The 26,309-nt window shown below is 32.7% G+C and overlaps 1 protein-coding gene across 1 annotated transcript; it reads left to right on the top strand.

Annotated features, from left to right (window-relative positions):
* The first annotated feature begins 8,060 nt into the window (after nt 1-8,060).
* Nucleotides 8,061-23,735, top strand: LOC145249021 (translin-associated protein X-like). The gene is made up of 2 exons (XM_080110881.1): nt 8,061-8,727; nt 23,287-23,735. Exons 1-2 carry the CDS (start codon nt 8,091-8,093, stop codon nt 23,586-23,588), a joined length of 939 nt encoding a protein of 312 aa, XP_079967007.1. The 5' UTR covers nt 8,061-8,090; the 3' UTR covers nt 23,589-23,735.
* The last annotated feature ends 2,574 nt before the right edge of the window (nt 23,736-26,309 follow it).

Genomic DNA, 26,309 nt, shown 5'->3' with positions numbered 1-26,309 from the left:
TGTTTCTTGTGAGTTTGGCGAGGGGGGACCATAGATTGAAGCTCAGTTGAACACCTTCCATGAAAATAACGATAAAGCAGAGACAAACTCGCAGCATCTCTTCTGTGAGATAGAGGTTGCAAGGAAGAGAAAAGGACATCTCTTACGAGGCTACGAAGTCTATTTTGAACTCTATCAAGTCAGGCCAAGTCCTTTCTAGCAGCTCCTGCCCAGATGTGGCAACAATATTCTTGGTCAGATTGTGTTAAAAATACAGAAAGATATCAAAAATAAAGTATTTATTAAAGTTCAAAACCCTTCAGCGACTCTGGACATCTTGTATTTAAAGATATTTTTTTAACTATTTTTTTACACTATATACATTTTTATGATTGAAAATAACTTTTATATTCTTATTTCTTGTATAAAAAATAAAATCTGTTTTTCTCAAATTTTCATTTACAAAACTTCGTTCTAGTTCGCAGTTCTATTCTTTACACATTTCATTTATTTCCATTTTTATATGTGTGCATGTCTCTATATAGCCTTCATTTTCTTTGTTCACTAAAGCATCTCATTTATAAACAATCTATATATCAATACCATAGTACCTTTAATGTACGTACGTACATGTCACAGTTTCCAGATTATAAATTATTTGATCGGGAGATCCTATTTATTAAAAAGTGGGGATACTCTTTTCTCTTCCCTGCAACCTCTCTCCCACAGAAGAGACGTTGCAAGCCTGTCTTTGTTTATCATTACTTCCATGGCAAGAGCTCGTCCAAGCTTCAATCTCTGATCCTCCCTCGCCAATCTTTCATGATAAACACTCGTCTAGCTGAAACCGCTGTTAAAGATTTTCCCCACTTTTTATCTGTGCCAAAACCAAAACGTAGATTCCATGAACAAAGATTCTTTCCTAGAAGTGCACGCCAGTGGAACTCTCTTCCGTCTGCCTATTTCCCACCTGACTACAACTTGGATGTCTTCAAGTCCAACATAACCAAATTCCTGATGGACCGCCCCCTTAAGTAAGACACTATCAAATCTCCAATACTAATGATTACTACGATACTATCCCATTGATTACTGTACACGCAATAATCCTTATCCCCGAGTGGCTTCCAGGCTTTGATAAGTGGTGACTTCCATGTAAAAAAAAAAAAATAAATAAAAATGCGGATAAAAGGTAATAACATACTACGAACATTGAATTAGTATATAGATACGCTAATTTAATGTTCGTAGTATGTTACCGCCTTCTATCCTCCTTTTTAATAAATAGGATCTCCCGATCAAATAATTTATAATCTGGAAACTGTGACATCACCGAAGACGCAATGTAAAAAAAAAAATTAAATAACAAAAAATTATGTTGGTTTTGGGTCATACGTGAAACTAAAATATACCTTCTTGGTCTTCTGGCTAGGATCCAAGGGTAGTATCTGTTCTGTCTAAAGATGGTATAATGATATTGTGGAGTTTCCATTGGTGCAGAGTCACAGACTCTCATAAGGATATTGGAGATAAACCGCAATAACCAAATAAATTCTGATATTACATTAACCAGATTACTTAAATACAGTTTTAGCAAAAGGGCTACAATAATATCGTGGGGTTTCTATTCACGCTGAATATTCACAGAATGCCAAGCAACAATATATTACATATGAAAGATGCCGCTGTGGAATTTCCACAGGTCATGCTAGTTATAATAATTGTTAGTGTGGTTCTTGGCCATGCGCAAATATATCATTGTCGATCCAAAAATGCCACATATTAAACAAAATTTGTTTTTTAATACTTGTCGCTAATGTTGCTAATGTCGTTAATGTCGCTAATGTCGCTAATATTGGTAATGTTGCTAATATTAATGTTGCTAATGTTAATGTTGCTAATGTCGCTAATGTTGTTAATGTTGCTAATGTTGCTAATGCTGTTAATGTTGTTTGTTACTAATGTTTAAGATTATGTTCATGCATTGTCGCTTTCTTCAAATGTAAATACATTCTGATATACATGAGAACTTGAATGTCTACTGGAGAGAACTTGAATGCCTACTAGATACTCTCCCCGAGTGTCTAAGGTCACTCTGTGCAATATTTTTAGACTATAATGGGGTATGATCTCGCACAGTTTGCATATTCTATTTATAAATGATGCTGCAAGGAACTGACAAATCGAATTCATTCGTGCTCTGCTACCAACCAATCAGAAACCAGAATTGCTCCATAAAAATTAAACCTTTTTCTGGAGCAACTTTGCATATGTTTTTTTCGTGTCAACACGGGAAGAATCTTTTGCTCTGTAGCTTCCAACTCAAGAACTGTCTACTGAAAACCAGTCACCCCCAGGACTTGTGTAGAACAACTAACCATCGGAAACTGTTCTGTCTACTAAGAACCAGTCACCTCCAGGATAGTGTAGAACAACTAATCATCGGAAACTATTGTGTCTACTGAGAACCAGTCATCTTCAGGACTTGTGTAGAACAACTAACCATCGGAAAATATTCTGTCTACTGAGAATCAGTCACCTCCAGGACTTAACTAGAACACCTAACCATCGGAAACTGTTCTGAAATTAAACATTGGCTTACAACTTTAGAGTTTGTCAAGATGACCTGGAATGAGGATACTTTTTCCCTACAAGTATATCTTACTAAATATTCAAAATCTCATAGTATTTGCATCCCAAAATAGGATATCTTTGGTATGGTTAGCCAACATGGTTTTTACAGGGAATGGTGCACCTTCTCCAAGTGATGTTACTTCAAGTAACAACACAAAGCGAGATACCAGACCAGATGAATTTTTGTCCTGGAATCTAATAAGACCAAGAGACTACAAGAAATATATACTATATATAAAAGTTTATTTAGATGGTCAATTAGGAATTTATTTAGATGGTCAATTAGGAAGAAGAAAAATTATATTCTCAACTTCTTTACAAACTCAATATTTTAGAGGTAAAGGAGAACTTTAATGGAATATTTGAATATCTATGTATTTCATACAGAGATCAAGTGTTAACCCCCAGAAAAGGAACGTCTTGATTTTTGAGAATTTCGACTGAAGTAAGATGAAATGAAAGGGGAGAAAAAGTTAATTATGACTTCCAGTAGCAAAAGAAACCTGATACAATAAAAACGCCTTTTTCTCTGAGTTTACTTTAGAAAAGTAAACTCATAATACAAAGTGAGATTTTCTTTTTTATTACCATTTTGGATTCGAGTTTCATTGTAATTTCTTTTTAAGAAAATAAACATCTTTCTGCAAGCATGCATGTGCTGGCCTTTTATGCCCATTCCACGTTTTTTCCTGAGTGGCCGTTGATTGTCTTATCTGTTTGACTAAGAGAAATAAAAACTCTTTTCATGAAGAAAGACACAAGGAGACGTACACTGAGATTTCTTGGGAGAGAATCGACCTAGCAGAGAGAGAGAGAGAGAGAGAGAGAGAGAGAGAGAGAGAGAGTTATGTTATCTCAGTTAATTGTTTACTTTTTAACATTCTTATTTAAGGAATGAATGACACAGAGGGACAGACATCAAAGTAACATTTGCTTTAGATTATTCTAAACTATTGGCGATGACTCGTTCGCATAGCTTCCAAAAAGAGACTGATGTGAAAACCTTAGTTTTCTCTCAATTGAAAAACATGACATCATTCGTCATCAGTCAACTCCGTTTTGTCTATGACAGCTGGCACCTGCCTCCTGTCTCAACTTCACATCATGTGTCTTTAGGAACAATTCTGTTTGCAGAATTAAGGCCATCATGACATGAAATAAATATGACCCTTGTCAAAATCAGCACTAGGTAACTTAATCGCTACTGATGCAACGTCCCTAATATGTAATATTATACTGTTTTTTTTGTTTTATTTTAATTCAGTCGAAGTTCTCAGAAGAGACGTTGTCAACCTGTCTCTATTTTTTCGTTATTTACATAGCAAGTGCTCATCTGAGCTCCAATCTATGGGCCCCAACTCGACCTGACTTTCACGAAAAACACTTGTCTAGCTGAAACCACTATCAAAAATTTCTCCCACACTTTATCTGTGTCCAAACCTAAACATAGATTCCATATACGAAGCTTCTTTCTTAGAACTGCACGTCTGTGGAAATCTGTTCTGTTTTCCTGCTTTCCTACTGACTACAATATGGTTGTCTTCAAGTCCAACGTAAACAAATTCTTGATGAGCCATCCCCTTAAGTAATCGAATTTACCAAAATCTCGACTACTAACGATTATTACGACGTTCCCTTTGACCACTGTACACTCATTAACCCTTATCCTCAAGTGGCTTTCGGGCTTTGATAAGTAGTGACTCCTTGGTAAAAAAAAAATAAAATAAAATACAGGTTTTGAAAAAAAGAAAAGACAGCATTGCTGATGCAGAAAAACGTAAACAACCAGAAAAACTTGAATCAAAACTAACTGACGTCAAAATAAAAACAATAGTTTTTTTTTTCTTTTCTTTTCTTTTTGCTATTTTTTTTTTTTTTTAAATTTAATGTGTAGACTTGACTTAAATGTTTTATTTTACTTCAGTCGAAGTTCTCAGAAATCAAGGGACCCACTACCTGGGGCTAACACTTGAACTCTATATGAGATACATAGATATTATCTCTCAAACACTGAGTTAGTAAAGAAATTGAGAACATAATTTTCCTCTCCTATTAACATTTTCATATGTTGTAGTATATGTTACATTTTGGCTTCTTGGTCTTACTGGATTCCAGGACAAGAATTTATCTAGTCTGGTGGAGTATCCAGCTTCATGATTTTACTTGTAGTAACATCACTTAAAAAAGGTGCACCATTTCTTGTAAAAGCTAATGTAAGTTATCCATAGTAAGGAGATCTTACTTGGGAAGCAAATACTATGTGATTTTGAATATTTGGTCAGGGTTTACTTCTAGGTAAGAGTATTCTCAAGCCAGGTTGTTCTGACAAACCCCTGTACAGAGAGATAGTGTCTAGTAGGCATTCAATGGATGACCCTGTGTCAGATAGTGATTAAATTAGTTAGTGCTAATCTTGACAATAGTTGAACTAAGTGCAGGTAGAAGTGATACAAAGTTTGGGAAATAAACAAGTTTCACCTAAGGTTAGGGAAGTCAAATAGCTAAAAAATATAAATCAAAGAGCTGTAAGAATATCATTTTTTTTTGGGGGGGGGGGAAGGGAGTCACCACTTATCAAGGTTTGGAGGCCACTCAAGTGGATAAAATTTGGATTATTTAAGAGGAAGGTTCAACAAGAACTTGTTTACAATGGACATGAAGCCTACCATATTGTAATCGATCGAGAAGCAGGCCAGTCAAACAGTGGTCCCCAGGTGGGCAGTTCTAGGAAAGAAGCTTTGTTCATGGAATCTGCATTTACATTTAGGCACAGATAGAAAGTCGGAGAAATTGTTGATAGTGGTTGTAGCTAGTCGAGTGTTTTGTGAAAGTTTGGCAAAGGGAGCCCATAGATTGGAGCTCAGACGAGCACTTGGCATGAAAATAATGATAGAGCAGAGACAGGCTTGCAACGTCTCTTCTGTGGGAAAGAGGTTGCAGGGAAGAGGAAAGCGCATCATCTACTAGGTTTCGAATCCAGTTTTGAACTCTATCAAGACAGGATAGGGCGCGCCGAGCAGCAGATGTGGCAACAGCCCTCCATTTCAGGACGTATTTGGATGAATAGCATGATGGACATCAGGATTGAGAGAAACAAGGTTTTTTTTAGATCAGTTCGAATATTAGACATGTGCAAGGCAAATTGCGAATAATCACTGAAAGGAAAACTTTGATAATCGCTAAGAGCAAAACGATCTCGGTCACCTGTATACACCTTTTTATTCTTTATTTATTTATTTTTTACAAACAAGGCACAGTGCCACTTTGATGTTGAGGGCTAATATCAGGGACATAAGTTGCAGGGATGTAATGTAGGGAGTTGAGCAGTAAGATGTTTGTTCACATTATGCTTGAACTTTTGCATGTAAATACTGTTGGAAAAGCAGAATCCCGGAAGGGAATTCCAAAGACTAGCAGTTCTAGGGAAGAAACTATTAGAGTAGAAGGATTTTTTTTCCTTTTTTTTTTTTATTCAATTTTCACCCCAAACAAAGCACAGTGCCACTTTGAAGCAGGGGGCTACTATTAGGGACTTAATTTGTGGGGTCATTATGAAGGGAGAAGAGTAGAAAGATGTTTGTTAACATTACACTTGAACTTCTGCATATCATTGCAGTTGGGAAAGCAGAATCCCGGAAGGGAGTTCCAAAGACCCGCAGTTCTGGGGAGGAAACTATTGGAGTAAAAGGCTTTCTTGCACCTAGGGATCTCTACTGTAAAAGGATGAGACTTAGTAGCTTGTCGGGTTTGTCGGGGGTAGTTACGTCGGGGAGGTACAAGTGTTTGCAGTTCGTCAGAGCATTCACCATTTAAGTATTTGTAGAACAGGCAGAGGCATGCAACATCTCGTCGATGGGACAGAGGCTGAAGCCTAGATGACAGTTCAGGACCTATCAGGTTGGCGACTCTCTTTTGAACCCTGTCCAGGAGCGAGAGACAAGCAGCAGATGCACCAGCCCAGATGTGACAACAGTACTCCATACATGGGCGAATGGTTGCCTTATAGAGGTATAGGATACTGTCAGGCGTAAGTAGTTTTCTACATCTAGGAATCTCTGTTGTCGAGTTTGTTAAGGGCATTTACATCGAGGAGATACAAGTGCTTGTAGTTCGTCAGTTCATTCATTATTAAAATATTTGTCCTTAATAGGATAGTTATTGTTTATTATTGGATAAAAAAAAATACTAATCTCCTTTTCTCCCTCTCCCATTTGTTAAATATTCCCCCCCCCCCAAATAAACATTAACTCATCTTTGGTTTCCTAAATAGAAGATAAATTTTTACCTGATTTTCACCTTAAAATTTTCCTTTAAAATGACGACCTTTGAAGGTTTTCGAGTATGCCGAAAACGAATACCGCGTTTAAATTTTCTGCAAATAAGTAATTTTCCAGATATTTAGCAATGTCTCGGTATACATGTACTTGTGCAGAGTTTCTCAGGGTTGCGTTTACACGCACTACATACAAGCGCGTGTATCCAAGAGGGCTCAAGCAATAACATAAAAAAGGACATTGCTTAATATCCGGAAAATGGCGCTGTTTAACAATTTGTCATTGTTCTGAAGGAGACAACTCTCTTTTACTAAGAAATTCGTTCATTTCTCATCTCATAATTTAGAACGCTTATATGCTGTCAGTAAGTCTACACGAACGGTTTACAAAAACATACTTTTATGTTTTTCCATTTAAAAAATTTTTTTTTGGAAGTGGGGGTATTCAACTATAGAACTTGTATATATAGATGCTTCTGCAGTTTAATTAACCATTTTTCCGTAAGTAACGCGCCGACATTAACCGAGCAGAAGAACTGTTTAATATTTCACAAATATTCTTTTAACATTAGGGGAGGTAGGGGCGGGGGTGACGATCAATGTCGGCGTGTTACTTATGGAAAAACGGTTAATTAAACTGCAGAGGCACCTGTCAAAAACTATACAAGTTCTATAATTGAATCCCCCCCCAAAAAAGAGCGGAAAAACATGAAAGTATGTTTTGTAAACTGCGCGTGTAAACTTACTGACAGCATTATTAGCGTCCTAAATTATGAGATGAATAAATGAACAAATCCCTTAGTAAAAGAGAGTTGTCTCCCTCAGAACAATGACAAATTGTTAAACAGCGCCCGGAAATTACTTATTTGCGGAAAATTTAAATGCGATATTCGTTTTCAGCATAACCGAAAATCTACAAAAATCGTCATTTTAAAGAAAAATATTAAGGTGAGAAACCAGGTAAAAATTTGCCAAAAAGAATTTTAAGAGACGAAAACAATTTTTTTATTTTTCATATTGTATTTTTTTTTTTAAATAAACAAACGAACAGAAAAATTGATAAACCACTTGACTGTGTAGCAGCGTTAAGGAATAAGCGTTTCGTTAGTCAATGAAGAGTTATTGCACCTTAAACTACAAAGACTTGGATGGTGCGCGTTTATCGAAATATTCGTTTGCAAGGGAGATAACTGTAGACTCTTTAATGGAAAGAAAGAACAAAAAGAGGGGACAAGCATTTATGGAAATGGACTCCCTAAGAGAAGGTCCATCGCCGTCGAAGAGGAGAGATCGCAAAGAAAACGAAGAAAAAAATAAGGGCGACCACCCCAGCAACAAACCACCGACACCAGGAATTGCAGACTCTCCTATGATCAAGCTGTTCCAGGGATTTCAGGTAGAAATTGATTGTCGCCACGACAAACACGAACGCATTGTGAAGCTAAGTCGCGACATTACCATCGAGAGTAAACGTACCATCTTTCTTCTCCACAGGGATGCCTCCGGAAATAATAAGGCGATCCTGGAACAGACCGATTCCAAACTCCAAGAACTTGTTGCGAATAAGTTCCGACCCTTAGCCGAAGAGTTACAAGGGGAGGACCCTTATCAATTCCTTCGGGCTTACACCAATGGCGTCCAGGAGTTTATTGAAGCCGTGTCGTTTTATTTTTATATTAAAGACAATAGGTTGGTTAGTCTTCAAGAAATCCAAAAAATGTTGGATTTTCATGCCGGAAAAGATGATGGAGAAACTACTGACCGACAAATGGCGAAGCCCATCCCCGAATTTGACCACAAAAGACTTTGTGTTTATGTCCGCCCGGTAGATTTTTTATTGGGTAATAATTTTATGTGCACCGTATTTTCTTTATTTACTTATAATCTTACATTTTGGTATTTTTGTTTTTAGTACAATTAAAATTTCGGTTAAAATTAAATCCCGTACTTTGTTGACATTCTTCGTCAGCTGATATGACCTGATATATATATAAATGCCCTGGAAAAGTCACTTCTGATTAATGTTTACCAGTTTTAAGATATGCAAATAAACTTTGCAAAATAGATTCTAACCCTTGCATGCCGAAAAGGGAAAAATGTTAGTGACAGCGCCTTAACAAACGTAAATTATTTTCATTTTTTTCCCCTCACTTAAACGCAACTAACAAAACATGGTACTTAGTGCACTTATTGATCCGTGCTGAAATAATAACGTTATTATTTAAAAAGCCGTTCTTAACATGGGGAGGATGTTTTGTACCTATTCTATATTTTAACCTTACAATTGAATAAAAAAACATATAAAACTTTAATTAAATTTGGAAATACGATTTAAAAAATAGCGCGGATCAGTAAGTGCATTAGCACCAAAACATTATTTTATTTCTAAATCATGTTAAGAAACATTGGTTAATGTGCTTCGTTACGCCAACTGAAGACGCCTCAACATTTTTCGATAAATGACGACTTTCATAGGTTTTCGGGTATCCTAAAACGAGTATTACGTCTCACGTTCGTATATAACAAGATATTTTTTTGTAGATTTTCGGTGTGCTAAAAACGAATCTGCAAACCGTTTCCGTCGCAACCCCCCCCCCCCAAACTAGTTTTGGTAAATTTTTAGATTAGGTCCACCTCCACAATTTTCTTTTAAATGACGACTTTTATATGTTTTCGACTATACGGAAATCGCATTGAAATTTTGCAGAAAAAAGTAGTTATCGAGATGTAAAAAGTTGTATTATTCATTGTATTCTTTGGCGGCCATCTTTGTTACGCACGTAGATTTGTTTATGGCGCGTAAAAACGATGGCCGCCAAAGAATACAATGCATAATACAACTTTTTATATCTCGATAACTACTTATTTCTGCAAAATTTAAATACGGTTTCCGTATTCAGCATAGTCGAAAACCTTTAAAAGTCGTCATTTAAAAGAAAATTGTGGAGGTGGACCTAATCTAAAAAAATACCCTAGTTTTTAAAGAAATTATTTTTTCGAAAAGTGGTTGATCACTTTTCGATGTAAATTTAACTTAACATGAGCACACACTTTCTGGCCACCTGAGCTGAGAGCTAAACGTTTTGGATTTAATTCTTATTGGTGGCGCATAAAGTGATTTTTTTTTTTTTTTAACTTTTTAAATACGAAATCTGCATCATTAATCAAAATATCATATTTTACGAACGGGCAACAATGCTGGGGCGCTGGTGGGCCACCTGCTAGTTTTGCAAGTGCATAAAAAACAAATACGGGTTCGTAATCGATTTAAATTTCAACCATGTGTTGATACATAAAAGAAAATGAAACTAGACGGTTTCAGTAACATATTTTCCCCCTTTTCGGCGCGCAAGTGTTAGAGACTATTTTGCAAGTTAAAAGATAAGCGCCAAATCGATTTTTTAAAAATATCTCCTTTTTAGCAAAAACAATATTACTTAATTGTCATGTCGAAAATAGTAATATATTCAAAAATTCATCAAGTAAAAAGTTAGGGTTTGTATTACTGTACACATAGATTCGAAAAAGTTGTCAAAAAACAAATATATAACAAATAAATGTTATCAAAGGCAAGATAAGTTACTTTTCTACCTAACTGGATATATTTTTCGTGTTTTTATTCAATGTAACATGTTTATTCAGCTCGAAAAGCATACAGTGTTTACCGATGTATTGGAAAATTCAAAATGGCGCCCGACACTCTCTTAAACACGGTAAGTTCAGGAAAAGATGTTATAAATAATAAACTAGACAAAATACTGTTAGAAATTCGCTCATTATATGTTACCGTGACATAAGTTGACATATATTTGGTGTTTTTTTAAATAGTATTTTGTCTAGTTTATTATTTATAACACCTTTTCCCAAACTTACCGTGTTAAAGAGAGTGTCGGGCGCCATTTTGAATTTTCCAATACATCGGTAAACACTGCATTTTTTTCGAGCTGAATAAACACGTTACATGGAATAAAAACAAAAAAAAATGTATCCAGTTAGGTAGAAAAGTAACTTATCTTGCCTTTGATAATATTTATTTGTTATATATTTGTTTTTTGACAACTTTTTCGAATCTATGTGTACAGTAATACAAACCCAAAAGTTATTTATAGGTAAAAGTAATTTTAACAGTAAATTGGGGAAATTACATTTTTCGTCAATGTTTTAGAGGAGATCATTAAGATTGTAGAAACAGGGGACATTACATCGTAATGGTGGCCAATGTTTAAACGATATTAATAGCCTTTTTTGTTTTACTAAAAATACAATAGCAGTTGTTCTACATAGTGAATTTTCGTAATTTTTGGATACATTACTATTTTCGACATAAAAATTAACTAAGTAATATTGCTTTTTTAAAAAGAACATATTTAAAAAAATTGGTCGGTCGCCTTTCTTTGTACAAGCACCGAATATTTTAAAAGTGGTAAACATTAATCAGAAGTGACTTTTCCAGGGCATTCAATAAATACCATTCATATATATATATATATCGGATCAGATCAGCTGATGAAGAATGTCAACTAAGAAGTACAGAAGTTGATTTTAACCAAAATTTCCAGACATATCTGTTAAAAAGGGAATTTGTAATCTTTTATAAGATAATCATACTATTTTTGTTTGTGTTTATCTTGAACTTTTCAACTTTAAGATGACTGAGGGTCAAAACAACATTATCTTTACAAAATTAAAGTTTTGTAAGAATTTGATTCAATTAATAATTTAATGATACTTTTAAAAAATACTAACTGTGCTAAAATAATGTTAGGGTTTGTATTACTGTACACATAGATTCGAAAAAGTTGTCAAAAAACAAATATATAACAAATAAATGTTATCAAAGGCAAGATAAGTTACTTTTCTGCCAAACTGGATATATTTTTTGTGTTTTTATTCAATGTAACATATTTATTCAGCTCAAAAACCATACAGTGTTTACCGATATATTCGAAAATTCAAGATGGCGTCTCACACCCTCTTTAACACCGTAAGTTTGGAAAAAGGTGTTATAAATAAAAAAACTATAAAAAATACTATTTAAAACCCGCCGAATATATGTCAACCTATGTCACGGTAACATATATTGAGCGAGTTTTTAACAGTATTTTATCCGGTTTTTTATTTATAACACCTTTTCCCAAACTTATCGTGTTAAAGAGAGAATCAGACGCCATCTTGAATGTTCCAATACATCGGTAAACACTGTATGGTTTTCGAGCTGAATAAACATGTTACATTGAATAAAAACACGAAAAATATATCCAGTTTGGTAGAAAAGTAACTTATCTTGCCTTTGATAACATTTATTTGTTATATATTTGTTTTTTGACAACTTTTTCGAATCTATGTGTACAGTAATACAAACCCTAATGTTATTATTTAGAAATCCATTCTTAACATGGGAAGGGTGGAGGCATTGTCAATTGTTCTGTACTTTTCACCTATCAATTTAATAAACAAAAGATACCGTAGAAATTGAATTTAATTCTAAAATCCTATTTAAAAATAATCAAGATCCGTATTTTGCATAAGAACCACACATATGATGTTTAGATAAATTATAACGATTGCCAATATAAATTATTTAAAAAGTATTTAGTGTTGGAAAAAAAAATATAACAATTTATTTTGTTTTTTCTACTTATTTGCGTTAAAAAATAATGGATAATGGTACTTATGCACTTATGTTACTGTGCTGAAATAATAATGTTGTTTAGAAACCCATTCTTAACATGAGAAGGGTGGAGACATTGTTAACTATTCTGTACTTTCACCTACTAATTTTATAAAAAAATATATATCGTAAAATTTGATTTTTAACTTGAAAATACTGTTTAAAAAATAGCATGGTAACATTACTGCATAAGCACTAAAATAATTATTACCTCTTCTCTTTGAGATCATTATCTTGTTTTTTTTTTGTTGTTTTTTTAGCTTCTTATATCTAGTGGCTTCATGACTTGTCTGGGGCGATTTTTATAAAAAAAAAAAAAAAAGATTAAAAGAAATTTGGAAATGAAAAATAAATTAAAAAGAAATGAAAGAAAATTTTAAAATTTGCGTAAATACTGATGCTGAGCAGAGTAACCATCTTTGTTTACGTTACTGACTGACGAAACAAAGATGTCTACTTTGCACAAAATCGATATTTAGACGAACATAAAGTCTTATAATTTATTAAATAAATGTATATTTTAACGCAAATAGATCACAATGATCTCCCAAAACACATACTTAAATCATTCGTTGACATCTATGCTGATGACACGGCCATCTATGGCAACATGTCAAAGGCTGTAAATGATAAAGTTCTCTCAATTCTCTCTCCTCTGATCTTGAGTGCGTGGTACAGTGGGGGAAGAGGTGGCTGGTCACTTTTAATGCATCCAAAAATTGACCCCTTAAGTAAGACACTTTATGAAATCTCCAATACTAACAATTACTACGATACTATCCGATTGATTACAGTACATGCAATAACCCTTATCCCCGAGTGGCTTCCGGGCTTTGATAAGTGGTGACTTTCATGTAAAAAAACAAAAAAAAGGCGGATAGAAGGTGATAACGTACTACGAACATTAAATTAGTAAATAGATACGCTAATTTAATGTTCGTAGTATGTTAACGCCTTCTACCCTCCTTTTTAATCAATAGGATCTCCCGATCAAATAATTTATAATCTGGAAACTGTGACATCACCGAAGATGCAATGTAAAAAAAAAAAAATTAAATAAAAAAAAATTATGTTGGTTTTGGGTCATACGTGAAACTAAAATATACCTTCTTGGTCTTCTGGCTAGGATCCAAGGGTAGTATCTGTTCTGTCTAAAGATGGTATAATGATATTGTGGAGTTTCCATTGGTGCAGGGTCACAGACTTCTATAAGGATATTGGGGATAAACCGCAATAACCAAATAAATTCTGAAATTACATTAACCAGATTACTTAAGAACTTTTACAGTTTTAGCAAAAGGGCTACAATAATATTGTGGGGTTTCTATTCACGCTGAATATTCACAGAATGCCAAGCAACAATATATTACATATGAAAGATGCCGCTGTGGAATTTCCACAGGTCATGCTAGTTATAATAATTGTTAGTGTGGTTCTTGGCCATGCGCAAATATATCATTGTCGATTCAAAAATGCCACATATTAAACCAAATTTGTTTTTTAATACTTGTCGCTAATGTTGCTAATGTTGCTAATGTTAATGTTGTTAATGTTAATGTTGTTAATGTTAATGTCGTTAACGTTGCTAATGTTAATGTTGCTAATGTTAATGTTGCTAATGTTTAAAATTATGTTCATGCATTGTTGCTTTCTTCAAATGTAAATACATTCTGATATACATGAGAACTTGAACGCCTATTGGAGAGAACTTGAATGCCTACTAGATACTCTCCCCGAGTGTCTAAGGTCACTCTGTGCAATATTTTTGGACTATAATGGGGTATTTATTTAAATGCTGCCCACATCAGCATTATTTGGCACAAGGCCTGGAAAGTGGGATACCCGCAGGCTCCCCTAAAGGAGGGGCACTCCTGCAATTTTAAAAATTGCCTGAGTAACCCCGTCGCCATTCCCCGGTCGGGGCGCCTCAGGCAGCAAGCAATAAACTTGCCCCACCGGAAAGCCCGGTGGCAAGGCCTGGGAGGGTGGACCTCTTAGGTATTACCCAGGCGGTGTACCTCAGTCCAACAGGTGCTGGGCCGGTTCCCGGCCCCTCACCTGTTGGGCTGAGTGTCAAGTGACGAGTCCTTGACTGGTACTACCCTGTCTCCCTGCAGCCGAAGCCGCTGGGAGACATCCCATCATAAGAGACTATAATGGGGTATGATCTTGCACAGTCGGGAGATTCTATTTATGAACGATGCTGCAAGGAACTGATGAATCGAATTCATTCACGCTCCACTACCAACCAATCAGAAACCAGAATTGCTCCATAAAAATTAAACCTTTTTCTGTAGACAAAATTTGTAAAACAAATACGGGTTCGTAATCGATTTAAATTTGAACCATGTGTTGATACATAAAAGAAAATGAAACTAGACGGTTTCAGTAACATTTTTTCCCCCTTTTCGGCGCGCAAGTGTTACAGACTATTTTGCAAGCTAAAATGCACATTGTACAAAGATAAGCGCCAGATCAATTTTTTAAAAATATGACCTTTTTAGAAAAAACAAGCTTCTATCTTTACATCATCAACGCTCTGCTCCCCATCTGGCATCAATTGAAATGGATGGCTCTCGTCTTGGGGAGGCTCCATGTTTTGACAAGCTTCTGGTTTGACCTTTACTCCTAATCTGAAATAGAACACATACATCAAATCTGTTGCCAGGGACGCTGGGAAAATAGTGGGATCCTTCTACCGTTCCAGAAGATACCTCGCTACTAATGCAATTCTTTATCTGTATAAAAGCCGAGTACGTCCAAGGATGGAGTACTGCTGCCACATCTGGGCAGGAGCTGCTAAAAACAGCCTATCCTGCCTTGACAGAGTACAAAATAGACTTCGTGGTTTAGTGGGGGATGCCCTTTTCTCTTCCCTGCAACCTCTCTCCCACAGAAGAGACGTTGCGAGCCTGTCTTTGTTTTATCGTTGTTTCCATGGCAAGTGCTCGTCTGAGCTCCAATCTCTCGTCCGCCCTCGCCAATCTTTCACGTGAAACACCCGTCTGCTGAAACTACTGTCAATAATTTTTCCCACTCTTTATCTGTTCCTAAATCCAAACATAGATTCCATGAGCAAAGCTTCTTTCTCAAAAGTGCACGACTGTGGAACTCTCTTCCATTTGCCTGTTTCCCACTTGACTACAACCTGGATGTCTTCAAGTCCAACATAAACAAACTCCTGACAAACCGCCCCCTTAAGTAAGACACTCTATCAAAACCTCCAATACTAATGATTACTACAATACTATCTCATTGATTACTGTACACGCAATAACCCTTATCTCTGAGTGGCCTTCGGGCCTTGGAAAGTGGTGACCCCCATGTAAAAAAAAAAAAAAATGTTTTTCATTAATTTCTCAGTTGTATTTCCTAAAAATATTTTTTGTCAATAATAATTAATGATTTTTATCGTTAATTATTTCGGTATTGTTTGGCAGGTAAACTTTGATTGTCACATTCATCGTAGTTTACAGCCTCAAAAAAACAAAAACCCCAGATTCTATTGAGAAAAAATATTCGTATGGAAGGAGATATATAGAATAAATGGCAAAAAAACTATATTCCAAAATTCATGATATTGACCATCTTACAATTTATTCCTTTAATTCAGTTGACTTTTACATTCTTGACAGCAACTGTTTCGTAGAGCAAAATCAACCACTTCATTATTATATCAATCAGTGAATTTATCCTGCCCTTAATTCATCAACAACAATTCATCAACAACAATTCAGCAACAATCAATTCGTCAAAAGGGAATGAAGTATGATTTGACATGATTAAAATCCAAATATATATATATATATATATATATATATATATATAAGTTTCGTGGTTCAATTTTAAATTCTGAAAAAAAAACAACATATAGTGGCATATATTCGATTTAAGAATTTATCGCTTGACAAAGGAATATATAGAAAGGGTTATTTTAATTTCCTTAATCCATGGATTTTCAACAATCGCTCATATCATCAGAGGAAATGAAATGCAGTTAGCAAAATGTTCAGCTGCGAAGGGGCGCTATTTTGCTTTTCAGCACAATTATATATCCCTCTATATGTTGTTTTTTTCAGAATTTAAAATTAAACCACGAAACTTATATATTGCTCTATTCTTAAATATTGAGCTTTTCCTTTTTGGCTAGGATCTCCTTGAAAGTATTACTTCAAGTAATATCTATAAGGATTTTTCATCTGAATTCTATCAGTATCTTATCTCGCTTATATATATATATATGTGTGTGTGTATATTTAGGCAGCATTTTCTCATTTAGACAAATATTATTGAATAGCACAGAGTTATTCTATTTTACAATTTTCCTTTTTATCTTCAATCTCCGAATAGTCCTTTTTGTGTTCTTCTCAAAATTGTATATGTTGGATCGATAATCGCGAGCGCTTTCGACTGAAGTACTTCTATCATCCTCAGGCATATTGTAGAAATAAATGTAGAAATTGTTTTTTAACTTACGTATATATACATTTTTTTCTAGTCATGTGGTAGCTTGTTACAAGTTAGGTGGCCGGAATTTTTTTTTTTACGTATATTAAACACATAATATAAATGTATTTAATATATGTAAAAAAAAAAAAAAAAGTCCGGCCACCTAACTTGTAACAAGCTACCACATGACTAGAAAAAAATGTATATATACGTAAGTTAAAAACAATTTCTACATTTATTTCTACAATATGCCTGAGGATGATAGAAGTACTTCTGTCGAAAGCGCTCGCGATTATGGATCCAACATATACAATTTTGAGAAGAACACAAAAAGGACTATTCGGAGATTGGAGAAGATAAAAAGGAAAATTGTAAAACAGAATAATTCCGTGCTATTCAATAATATTTGTCTAAATATATATATATATAATATATTTGAGGTTGCTATTTTCCAAAGGTAGAGTAACCAGTGAAATATAACAAGGGTTATACAAGAGTGCTCAGTACAGAAGTAGAGCAAGTTACATTTTAGATTTGTCTTTACATAAGCAGTAGTTTGTTGCTACACAGTCATGAGCATGTTTCAAAAAATGAGGGTTGTTGCCTGATGAGTTCTCTAGTTAGTAAATACTAGTAGACTGAAATATGCTCATGACTGTGTAGCAACAAACTACTGCTTATGTAAAGACAAATCTAAAATATATATATATATAATATATATATATATATTAGTGTTGGGATGATTAATCAGAATCGGGAATCGAAAACATCGGAAGATTTGGGGATATCGGAATCAGAAAAATTGATGTCTATTTTCCGATACCAAAACGATTCTTTTAATTGCCTTTTTTTTATTTTATTGTGTTTAAACCAAAATCTTCCATTGCTGGTAATAATGATAAAATAGTAAATATTTATTAATTTTAAAATTACCAGTAAAGCTAAAATCGATAGATCATCCACCACAAGAGTATTTTGATGTTTAGGAAAATTTCTGATTTATAAAGAATCGGAATCGGGAATTTAGCACGGAATCAGTAATTGTATCAGAATCTGGAAAAATATTGGAATCGTCCCATCACTAATATATATATATGACTAATATATATAATATATATGTCTATGCTAGTGCATTACCCATTTATGCAGATTTCGTATCTATTATAGAATCAATTTTTTATTGATTATTATATTGTACCTAATATACAGAATTAATTTCAAAAATAAAAAAAATATGACTTTAGTGCAATCAGCTAGAATTGAAACAAAAACATGTCATTCTCCAGTATTTTTTGCCATCTGAACTAAGTCCATATGCATATCAAAACATAAAAAATAAGAAGTATGTCGTAGTTGGCTTGAAGTATTGTTTATTGAATAAAAGGTGTGTTTGAATTTTAATGGATTATTAATGGATTATTAAAATTCAAAGATGGTGTAACTAAAAAAACGCAATTGCAACTTCTCTTCCGATTTTGTAAACATATTTCTTTATTTTCTTTTAAAGTTGATGAGTTCCTATTCTCCTGATGAGTTAAGGGCGGAATAAAAAATTTGACATAATAATTACGTGAATGATTCTGTGCTATGAAACAGGTGCTGTTAAGAATTGAGCATTTTAATATGCTGAAAGAAATAAATGGTAAGATAGACAATAAATTTGGAAAACAAATTTGGAATATGGACCTTTTATCATTTACTTGTTTATATATAACTAGCAGAAGTACCCGTCGTTGACTGGGTTCAAAAACAGCCTACAGAAAATGGACTGTGATTTATGTAAGTATGATAGGTTATGAAAAGGAAGGGTTGTAAAGAGATAGCTTCGAATTTGGGGGTATCAAAACCAAAGCAAAATATGATGAAAGTAAAGATAATTTTCGTGAAAATATATTTTTTTATATCAACTTTGTTTCCATTCGTAGCTTAGAGTGACCAACAAAATGATGTTTCCTTACAAAGAGAAAATGTTATATATATAATAATATAAATATACAAGAAATAAATGTTACCATAGTCAATAAAAGTTACTTTTATGGTAGAAAAGTTCATTGGTTTGTATTTTTAAGTAGTTTGTAAAAAAGTTGTTGTTTTTTTTTAATTCACGAACCGGTTTAAAAAAAATCAAAATGGCAGCGACTTTGAAATGGAGAGCCCCGTTTTTTAGCGACTTTGAAATGGAGAGCCCCGTTTGAAGGAGGGGCACCTGAGCATTCTGTGTTAACAATTTTAGAGAGTTTCGTCAACGTAAGAAATATTTATAAACATATTTTAATGTTTTCCGTTATTTTGTGCTTGAGGAATATTCGATTATGGCATGTGTAGTTTATATAAAACTTCATTTAAGTAGTTATCGCCTCAAATTTCGTTTTAATTTTGGTTCGCTGAAATTATTTCAAGTAAAGAGCATTAAAAACTATTTCAAAACAAAAAAAAAACATGAACTGAACTTTTATTGACTATGGTAACATTTATTTCTTGTATATTTATTTTTTCTGATAGTCATTTGTTTAGCTTTTCTGCTAAACACTCTTACTAAATAATATCGACAAAATATCGAAAAACAAAGAAACAAAAACAGTTTTTGAAAAATAATGAAGCTTTACTTACTTTAGTAAAATAATCCGAAACAGCAAAATGGGATATTAAAAAAGTATACACGTAATTACTTTAGTTTTTTAAAGCAAAGAATCGATATGAAAAAGAAGAAAATGGCGCCCTTTTCAAGCAGAACAGCTTCGTTTCAGTTTTACAGTATTGAATGGTGTAGTATTGCGGCGTCGGATTCAGGATTGTGCTATTGTAATGTAAAGAACACGCAGAAAGGGTTGTAATCAACTGAATTCCTTCTAGTACACTGACACAAAAAAAGCTTAAACAGATATATAAATAAAAAGGTTATGTAAATGTTTTTAAACAGACGCGTAATCACGTGAACAGGATTTTTTCCTTCTTTTGATATGTTACATATACTTATTCATGTTATGACTAAAGTAAGAGTCTTATTATAAGTGATGCTGTTGAAGAAGAGTTCTAGAGAGGGATGTTGTGAGACTTAGAGAGATAGATTGTTCATGTTATTACGATTCCTATATTTTAAATGTTCATTCCTTAATTGTGTTTATGGAAGAAGAAGAAGGGGATAGTGTTCACTGTTCAGACATTGTGTAGACATGATGATGTTGATTCACATTATGGATATGACATTTCGAGATGTGTAAGAAACAACATTTTATAACACAAATATATAATACAATTTCACTTTACCTTTTTGTAAGAATCATAAGACAAGACGACGTTTTTATAAAACACATGATGAGGTTTATTTCTTCACGACCGGCCGTGATTTCCATCATCAAGAATTCAAAGCTTCACATTTTAGTTTCAAAGTGATCGTCTCGCTTCTAGACGTCGAATTCCAAACTCCAGACTCTCTCTGAGTTTCTCACTGACTGACTTCTTTTTACTAAAGTTTTTCTCTATCCCTAGAACTTTCTATTTTCCGTGACGTTATACACATGTTAAAACATGTGCCTTCTTTCACGTGTTCTGGACATGCATGTCCAAAACTTTTCCTATTTCTACAAAAGGAATTTTAACCTGTACTCAGTAACCTATTTTTCCAATATGTTAAAAACATTATCTTATAAGCGGCATTCTTTCAATTTAAAATTTCATAACAAACTTGACAGTTCACATTCTTTTCTTGAAATATTTTATCTATATTCTAAACAAATGTTTGTTTTACATTTTTAAATTCTCACACGTAATCTATTTCTAAACCTAAATTACGAGGTTCGAATTTCGTCTATTGCTATTTCATTTTCATTTTAACTAATCTCTCTATTTTTATGCTTACACGAAAAGGGGACAGCCCTTATCATGTAACAGATACGATAACAAGTAACGTTCTTATTTTTTATTTATCTATTTTCGACAGAGTGCCACGTGCAAGTGGAGAAGGAAAAAAACAGAGTTATGCAAAATTTTTGTTGAGAATTGTCTAAAGTTCCGACTTTTTTTTTTTTTTTTTTTGCTTTTTAAAGTGAATTTAATAAGAATGTGAATTTATTTGACACAATATGATTCCACTCAAAAAAATAAAAGCTAACGTGAATTAAGATTAAAGTTAAGGTGCTATTGTGGACCCTCACCCCTTTTAAAAAACCTTGTTAAACTTTGTGACATATTAACATTCTATGGAGGTCAGAGGCGAACGAACACCCAATAATTTTATTATACCATATTTCTTCAAACTGAAACATAATTATCAAAGTATACTTATGCAAATAGATATGAAAAGTCTGTTAAAGTTTGTGCCATATTTTCATGGAGTACCGGCGTAAACGTAGACCCCACAATTTTATTATACCATCCCTATTTAAGTTGAAACATACTTATCAAAGTATTCTTATGTACATCTATATCAAAAACACATGTAAACGTTTTTTTTTTTTTTTTTTCATTTTTTATTTCCATAATTTGGGGGCCAGGCATGAACGCAGACCCCACAATTTTTATGAACCACCGCTCTGCCACATCAAACATACCCATTCCTGATCCTTGATACATTTTCTATCATTATATGTAATCAGTTTTTTAAAATAGGCTCCTATATGGTTGCCTATTTGTGACCAGACACACACACACATTCAGCTTTATATTATACTAGTGGGGGTACCCGGTGTTGCTTGGGTGTTTGGAGGTGTGTGTGGTTTTGGATAAATCAAAACTCCGAGAGGGGGGTTAAAATTTAAAAAAAAGTTTTGGTAGTTGAGTATGAGGATCGAACCCAAACCCTAGCATATAACAGAAGAGGATATTTTTTAAAAGGAAAATTAAAGCGTGAAAAAAAAGTGTACGTCTTTAACCATTGCACCACCACGAGATACTAATGGAAACAGGTTTGAATTTATTTAATTACTTAGATTTGGCAGGTGCACGTTTTAATGACTTAATGAGGTCAACTTTGACTGCGGGATAGTATTTCATTTACTGCGAAAAGCTTTTTTTATTTTCATTTCCCCAAGATGTTGAGGGGGGGGGACCAGCTCCCCTTGTCCAATTTGAATAGCAATTGTTTGATATAAGGAAAATATTTCCACATTGATCAAATCTGATTTCTTTCGGACATTTCCGCCGATAGCCAGAAAATACCGCCAGAATTTAGTGTTGCTTTTATTATAGGAAAAAGACTAATCCACATGCGGCGAGCGACAAATGTTGAATATTTATCTTCCCGAAGTCGAGCAAATTAAATAGACAGGCGAGCTCCGTTGTTAACTTGGAGATATTATAATTTCTATGTGATATAAAAAGTTTTAAAAAGTTGTGAGCCGACCGACCACTTCTCTGAAAAAAGCCTTTCTTGGACATACATAAAAAGCGAACATACATACACACATTTTTGCTTTTATATATATACTAGCGAGGGGTACCCGGCGTTGCCCGGGTGTTTGGAGGTGTGTGGGGGGGTTAAAAAAAAAGTAAGTATGAGGATCGAACCCATACCATTGAAGGAAAGTTGTAAATTAAAGTGTGAAAAAAAAAATGTGCGATGTTAACCATTGCCCCACCGCGAGATGCTAACGGAAACGTGTTTGAATTTATTTAATTAGTTGGATTTAGCAGGTGCCCGTTTTAAATGAGGTCAAGTTTTGACTGCGGGATAGTATTCATTTACTGCTGAACGCTTTTTTTTTTTCCTCCGAAGATGTTATAGGAAAAAGACTAACCCACATGCGGCAAGCAACAAATATTGAATATTTATCTTCCCGAAATCGACCAAATTAAATAGACAGGCGAGCTTCGTTGTTAACTGTAAGATATTGCGATTTGTATGTGATATAAAAAGTTGTGAACCGACCGACTGCTTCTCTGAAAGAAGCCTTTTGTAGACACACAGAAAAAGCGAACATACATACATACATTTTCGCTTTTATATTTATAGATAGATTATTTAATAGAGAATTGGCTCTGTAATAATAAATACGAAATTTGCATGAAGTAAAATATATTTAAGCATATTTTATGACCCAGCAAGGCCAGACATCAATCGCTAATTTTAAATAAATATTTACTTAAAAACAATCATTCTGTGCTGCATTTGTTTCTTAAAAATATAAATTCCAGTTCAAGCAAAATACTTGTTTATAACATAAGCTACACCTAGTATTATTGTAATTTGGTTTATTTGAATAAATAATATATCAAATTTAAAAAAAAAATTAAATTTTACAATAATTAATATAACAGAATGTTTTTTATTCTGTTTCAACAGGTGTTGCCGATTTGACAGGAGAATTGATGCGCTTGGCCATCAAGTCTATCAGCGACGGAGATCTCGATATTCCTTTCCGAATTTGCAACTTTCTTCGGGTGATTTACAACTCATTCCTGTCGTTTGGGAACACGTGCCGGGAAACCACTTCAAAGATGTACACGATGAAGCAGTCATTGGAAAAAGTGGAGACTGCCTGCTACATGATGCAGGTCCGTGGATCGGAAGTACCGAAGCACGCACTGGTTGATGTGATCAGTTCAGTTCACCGGGAAAGTTCGTCTTTTCATGCTGATTTCTAAGTTGACACAATTTTGGTAACTCTTGTGCTCCTATTTTTTTTTTTTTTGTATCTTATTTTAATATAAAAGAAAAATGTTTGAATAAAATTTCTATAATTTGCAAACAGAAGAATATTAAAATAAACAAAAAAAAAATGAATTAAATTATTGATGTTTTTTATTCTTCATCTTTTTCACAGCCGTACAAAATTCTATAATTTTACATCAGGTTTCATGTGCACAATTTTATATGAAATGAAGAAATTTAATTATCATGGAGCTGATGTCGGTAGGCATCATCTATTTTAAAATTTCTTCCGTTGTCTGGTGAAAATCAGGGGCAAATACCCCTGCTTCAAAATGTATTTAGGCAAGTTTTTATAAAGTAATTTCCCTTTAAATCTAAAATCGGTATGTTTTCTTAAAATCTAAAATCGTTATGTTTTTTTTTTTAAATCTAAAATCGGTATGTTTTCTTAAAATCTAAAATCGTTATGTTTTTTTTTTTAAATCTAAAATCGGTATGTTTTCTTAAAATCTAAAATCGTTATGTTTTTTTTTTAAATCTAAAATCGGTATGTTTTCTTTAAATCTAAAATCGTTATGTTTTTTTTAAATCTAAAATCGGTATGTTTTCTTTAAATCTAAAATCGGTATGTTTTCTTTAAATCTAAAATCGTTATGTTTTCTTTAAATCTAAAATCGTTATGTTTTCTTAAAATCTAAAATCGTTATGTTTTCTTAAAATCTAAAATCGTTATGTTTTTTTTTTTAAATCTAAAATCGGTATGTTTTCTTTAAATCTAAAATCGTTATGTTTTCTTTAAATCTAAAATCGTTATGTTTTCTTAAAATCTAAAATCGTTATGTTTTTTTTAAATCTAAAATCGGTATGTTTTCTTTAAATCTAAAATCGGTATGTTTTCTTTAAATCTAAAATCGTTATGTTTTCTTTAAATCTAAAATCGTTATGTTTTCTTAAAATCTAAAATCGGTATGTTTTCTTAAAATCTAAAATCGTTATGTTTTTTTTTTTAAATCTAAAATCGGTATGTTTTCTTTAAATCTAAAATCGTTATGTTTTCTTTAAATCTAAAATCGTTATGTTTTCTTAAAATCTAAAATCGTTATGTTTTCTTAAAATCTAAAATCGTTATGTTTTTTTTTTAAATCTAAAATCGGTATGTTTTCTTTAAATCTAAAATCGTTATGTTTTCTTAAAATCTAAAATCGTTATGTTTTTTCTTTAAATCTAAAATCGGTATGTTTTTTTTTAAATCTAAAATCGGTATGTTTCTTTAAATCTAAAATCGTTATGTTTTCTTTAAATCTAAAATCGTTATGTTTTTTTTTTTAAATCTAAAATCGGTATGTTTCTTTAAATCTAAAATCGGTATGTTTTCTTTAAATCTAAAATCGTTATGTTTTCTTTAAATCTAAAATCGGTATGTTTTCTTTAAATCTAAAATCGGTATGTTTTTTTTTTAAATCTAAAATCGGTATGTTTTCTTTAAATCTAAAATCGTTATGTTTTTTTTTTAAATCTAAAATCGGTATGTTTCTTTAAATCTAAAATCGGTATGTTTTCTTTAAATCTAAAATCGTTATGTTTTCTTTAAATCTAAAATCGTTATGTTTTCTTTAAATCTAAAATCGGTATGTTTTTTTTTTAAATCTAAAATCGGTATGTTTTCTTTAAATCTAAAATCGTTATGTTTTTTTTTTAAATCTAAAATCGGTATGTTTCTTTAAATCTAAAATCGGTATGTTTTCTTTAAATCTAAAATCGTTATGTTTTCTTTAAATCTAAAATCGGTATGTTTTCTTTAAATCTAAAATCGGTATGTTTTTTTTTTAAATCTAAAATCGTTATGTTTTCTTTAAATCTAAAATCGTTATGTTTTTTTTTTTAAATCTAAAATCGGTATGTTTCTTTAAATCTAAAATCGGTATGTTTTCTTTAAATCTAAAATCGTTATGTTTTCTTTAAATCTAAAATCGGTATGTTTTCTTTAAATCTAAAATCGGTATGTTTTTTTTTTAAATCTAAAATCGGTATGTTTTCTTTAAATCTAAAATCGTTATGTTTTCTTAAAATCTAAAATCGTTATGTTTTTTCTTTAAATCTAAAATCGGTATGTTTTTTTTTAAATCTAAAATCGGTATGTTTTCTTTAAATCTAAAATCGTTATGTTTTCTTAAAATCTAAAATCGTTATGTTTTTTTTTTAAATCTAAAATCGGTATGTTTTTTTTTTAAATCTAAAATCGGTATGTTTTCTTTAAATCTAAAATCGTTATGTTTTCTTAAAATCTAAAATCGTTATGTTTTTTCTTTAAATCTAAAATCGGTATGTTTTTTTTTAAATCTAAAATCGGTATGTTTTCTTTAAATCTAAAATCGTTATGTTTTCTTTAAATCTAAAATCGTTATGTTTTTTTTTTTAAATCTAAAATCGGTATGTTTTCTTTAAATCTAAAATCGTTATGTTTTCTTTAAATCTAAAATCGTTATGTTTTCTTTAAATCTAAAATCGGTATGTTTTCTTTAAATCTAAAATCGGTATGTTTCTTTAAATCTAAAATCGTTATGTTTTCTTTAAATCTAAAATCGTTATGTTTTTTTTTTTAAATCTAAAATCGGTATGTTTCTTTAAATCTAAAATCGTTATGTTTTCTTAAAATCTAAAATCGTTATGTTTTTTTTTTTAAATCTAAAATCGGTATGTTTTCTTTAAATCTA

Source organism: Euprymna scolopes, chromosome 27, assembly GCF_053919585.1.
Source record: "Euprymna scolopes isolate OS-2025 chromosome 27, ASM5391958v1, whole genome shotgun sequence".
Classification (NCBI taxonomy): domain Eukaryota; kingdom Metazoa; phylum Mollusca; class Cephalopoda; order Sepiida; family Sepiolidae; genus Euprymna; species Euprymna scolopes.
Note: the sequence above shows the minus strand (reverse complement) of the source record. Positions and strands in the feature narration are given on the sequence as shown.

Coding starts and splice junctions, on each gene's coding strand:
- LOC145249021 (XM_080110881.1), top strand. CDS start 8,091: ATGGAAAGAAAGAACAAAAAGAGGGGACAAGCATTTATGGAAATGGAC. Junction 8,728..23,286: donor CCCGGTAGATTTTTTATTGG/GTAATAATTTTA, acceptor CTGTTTCAACAG/GTGTTGCCGATTTGACAGGA.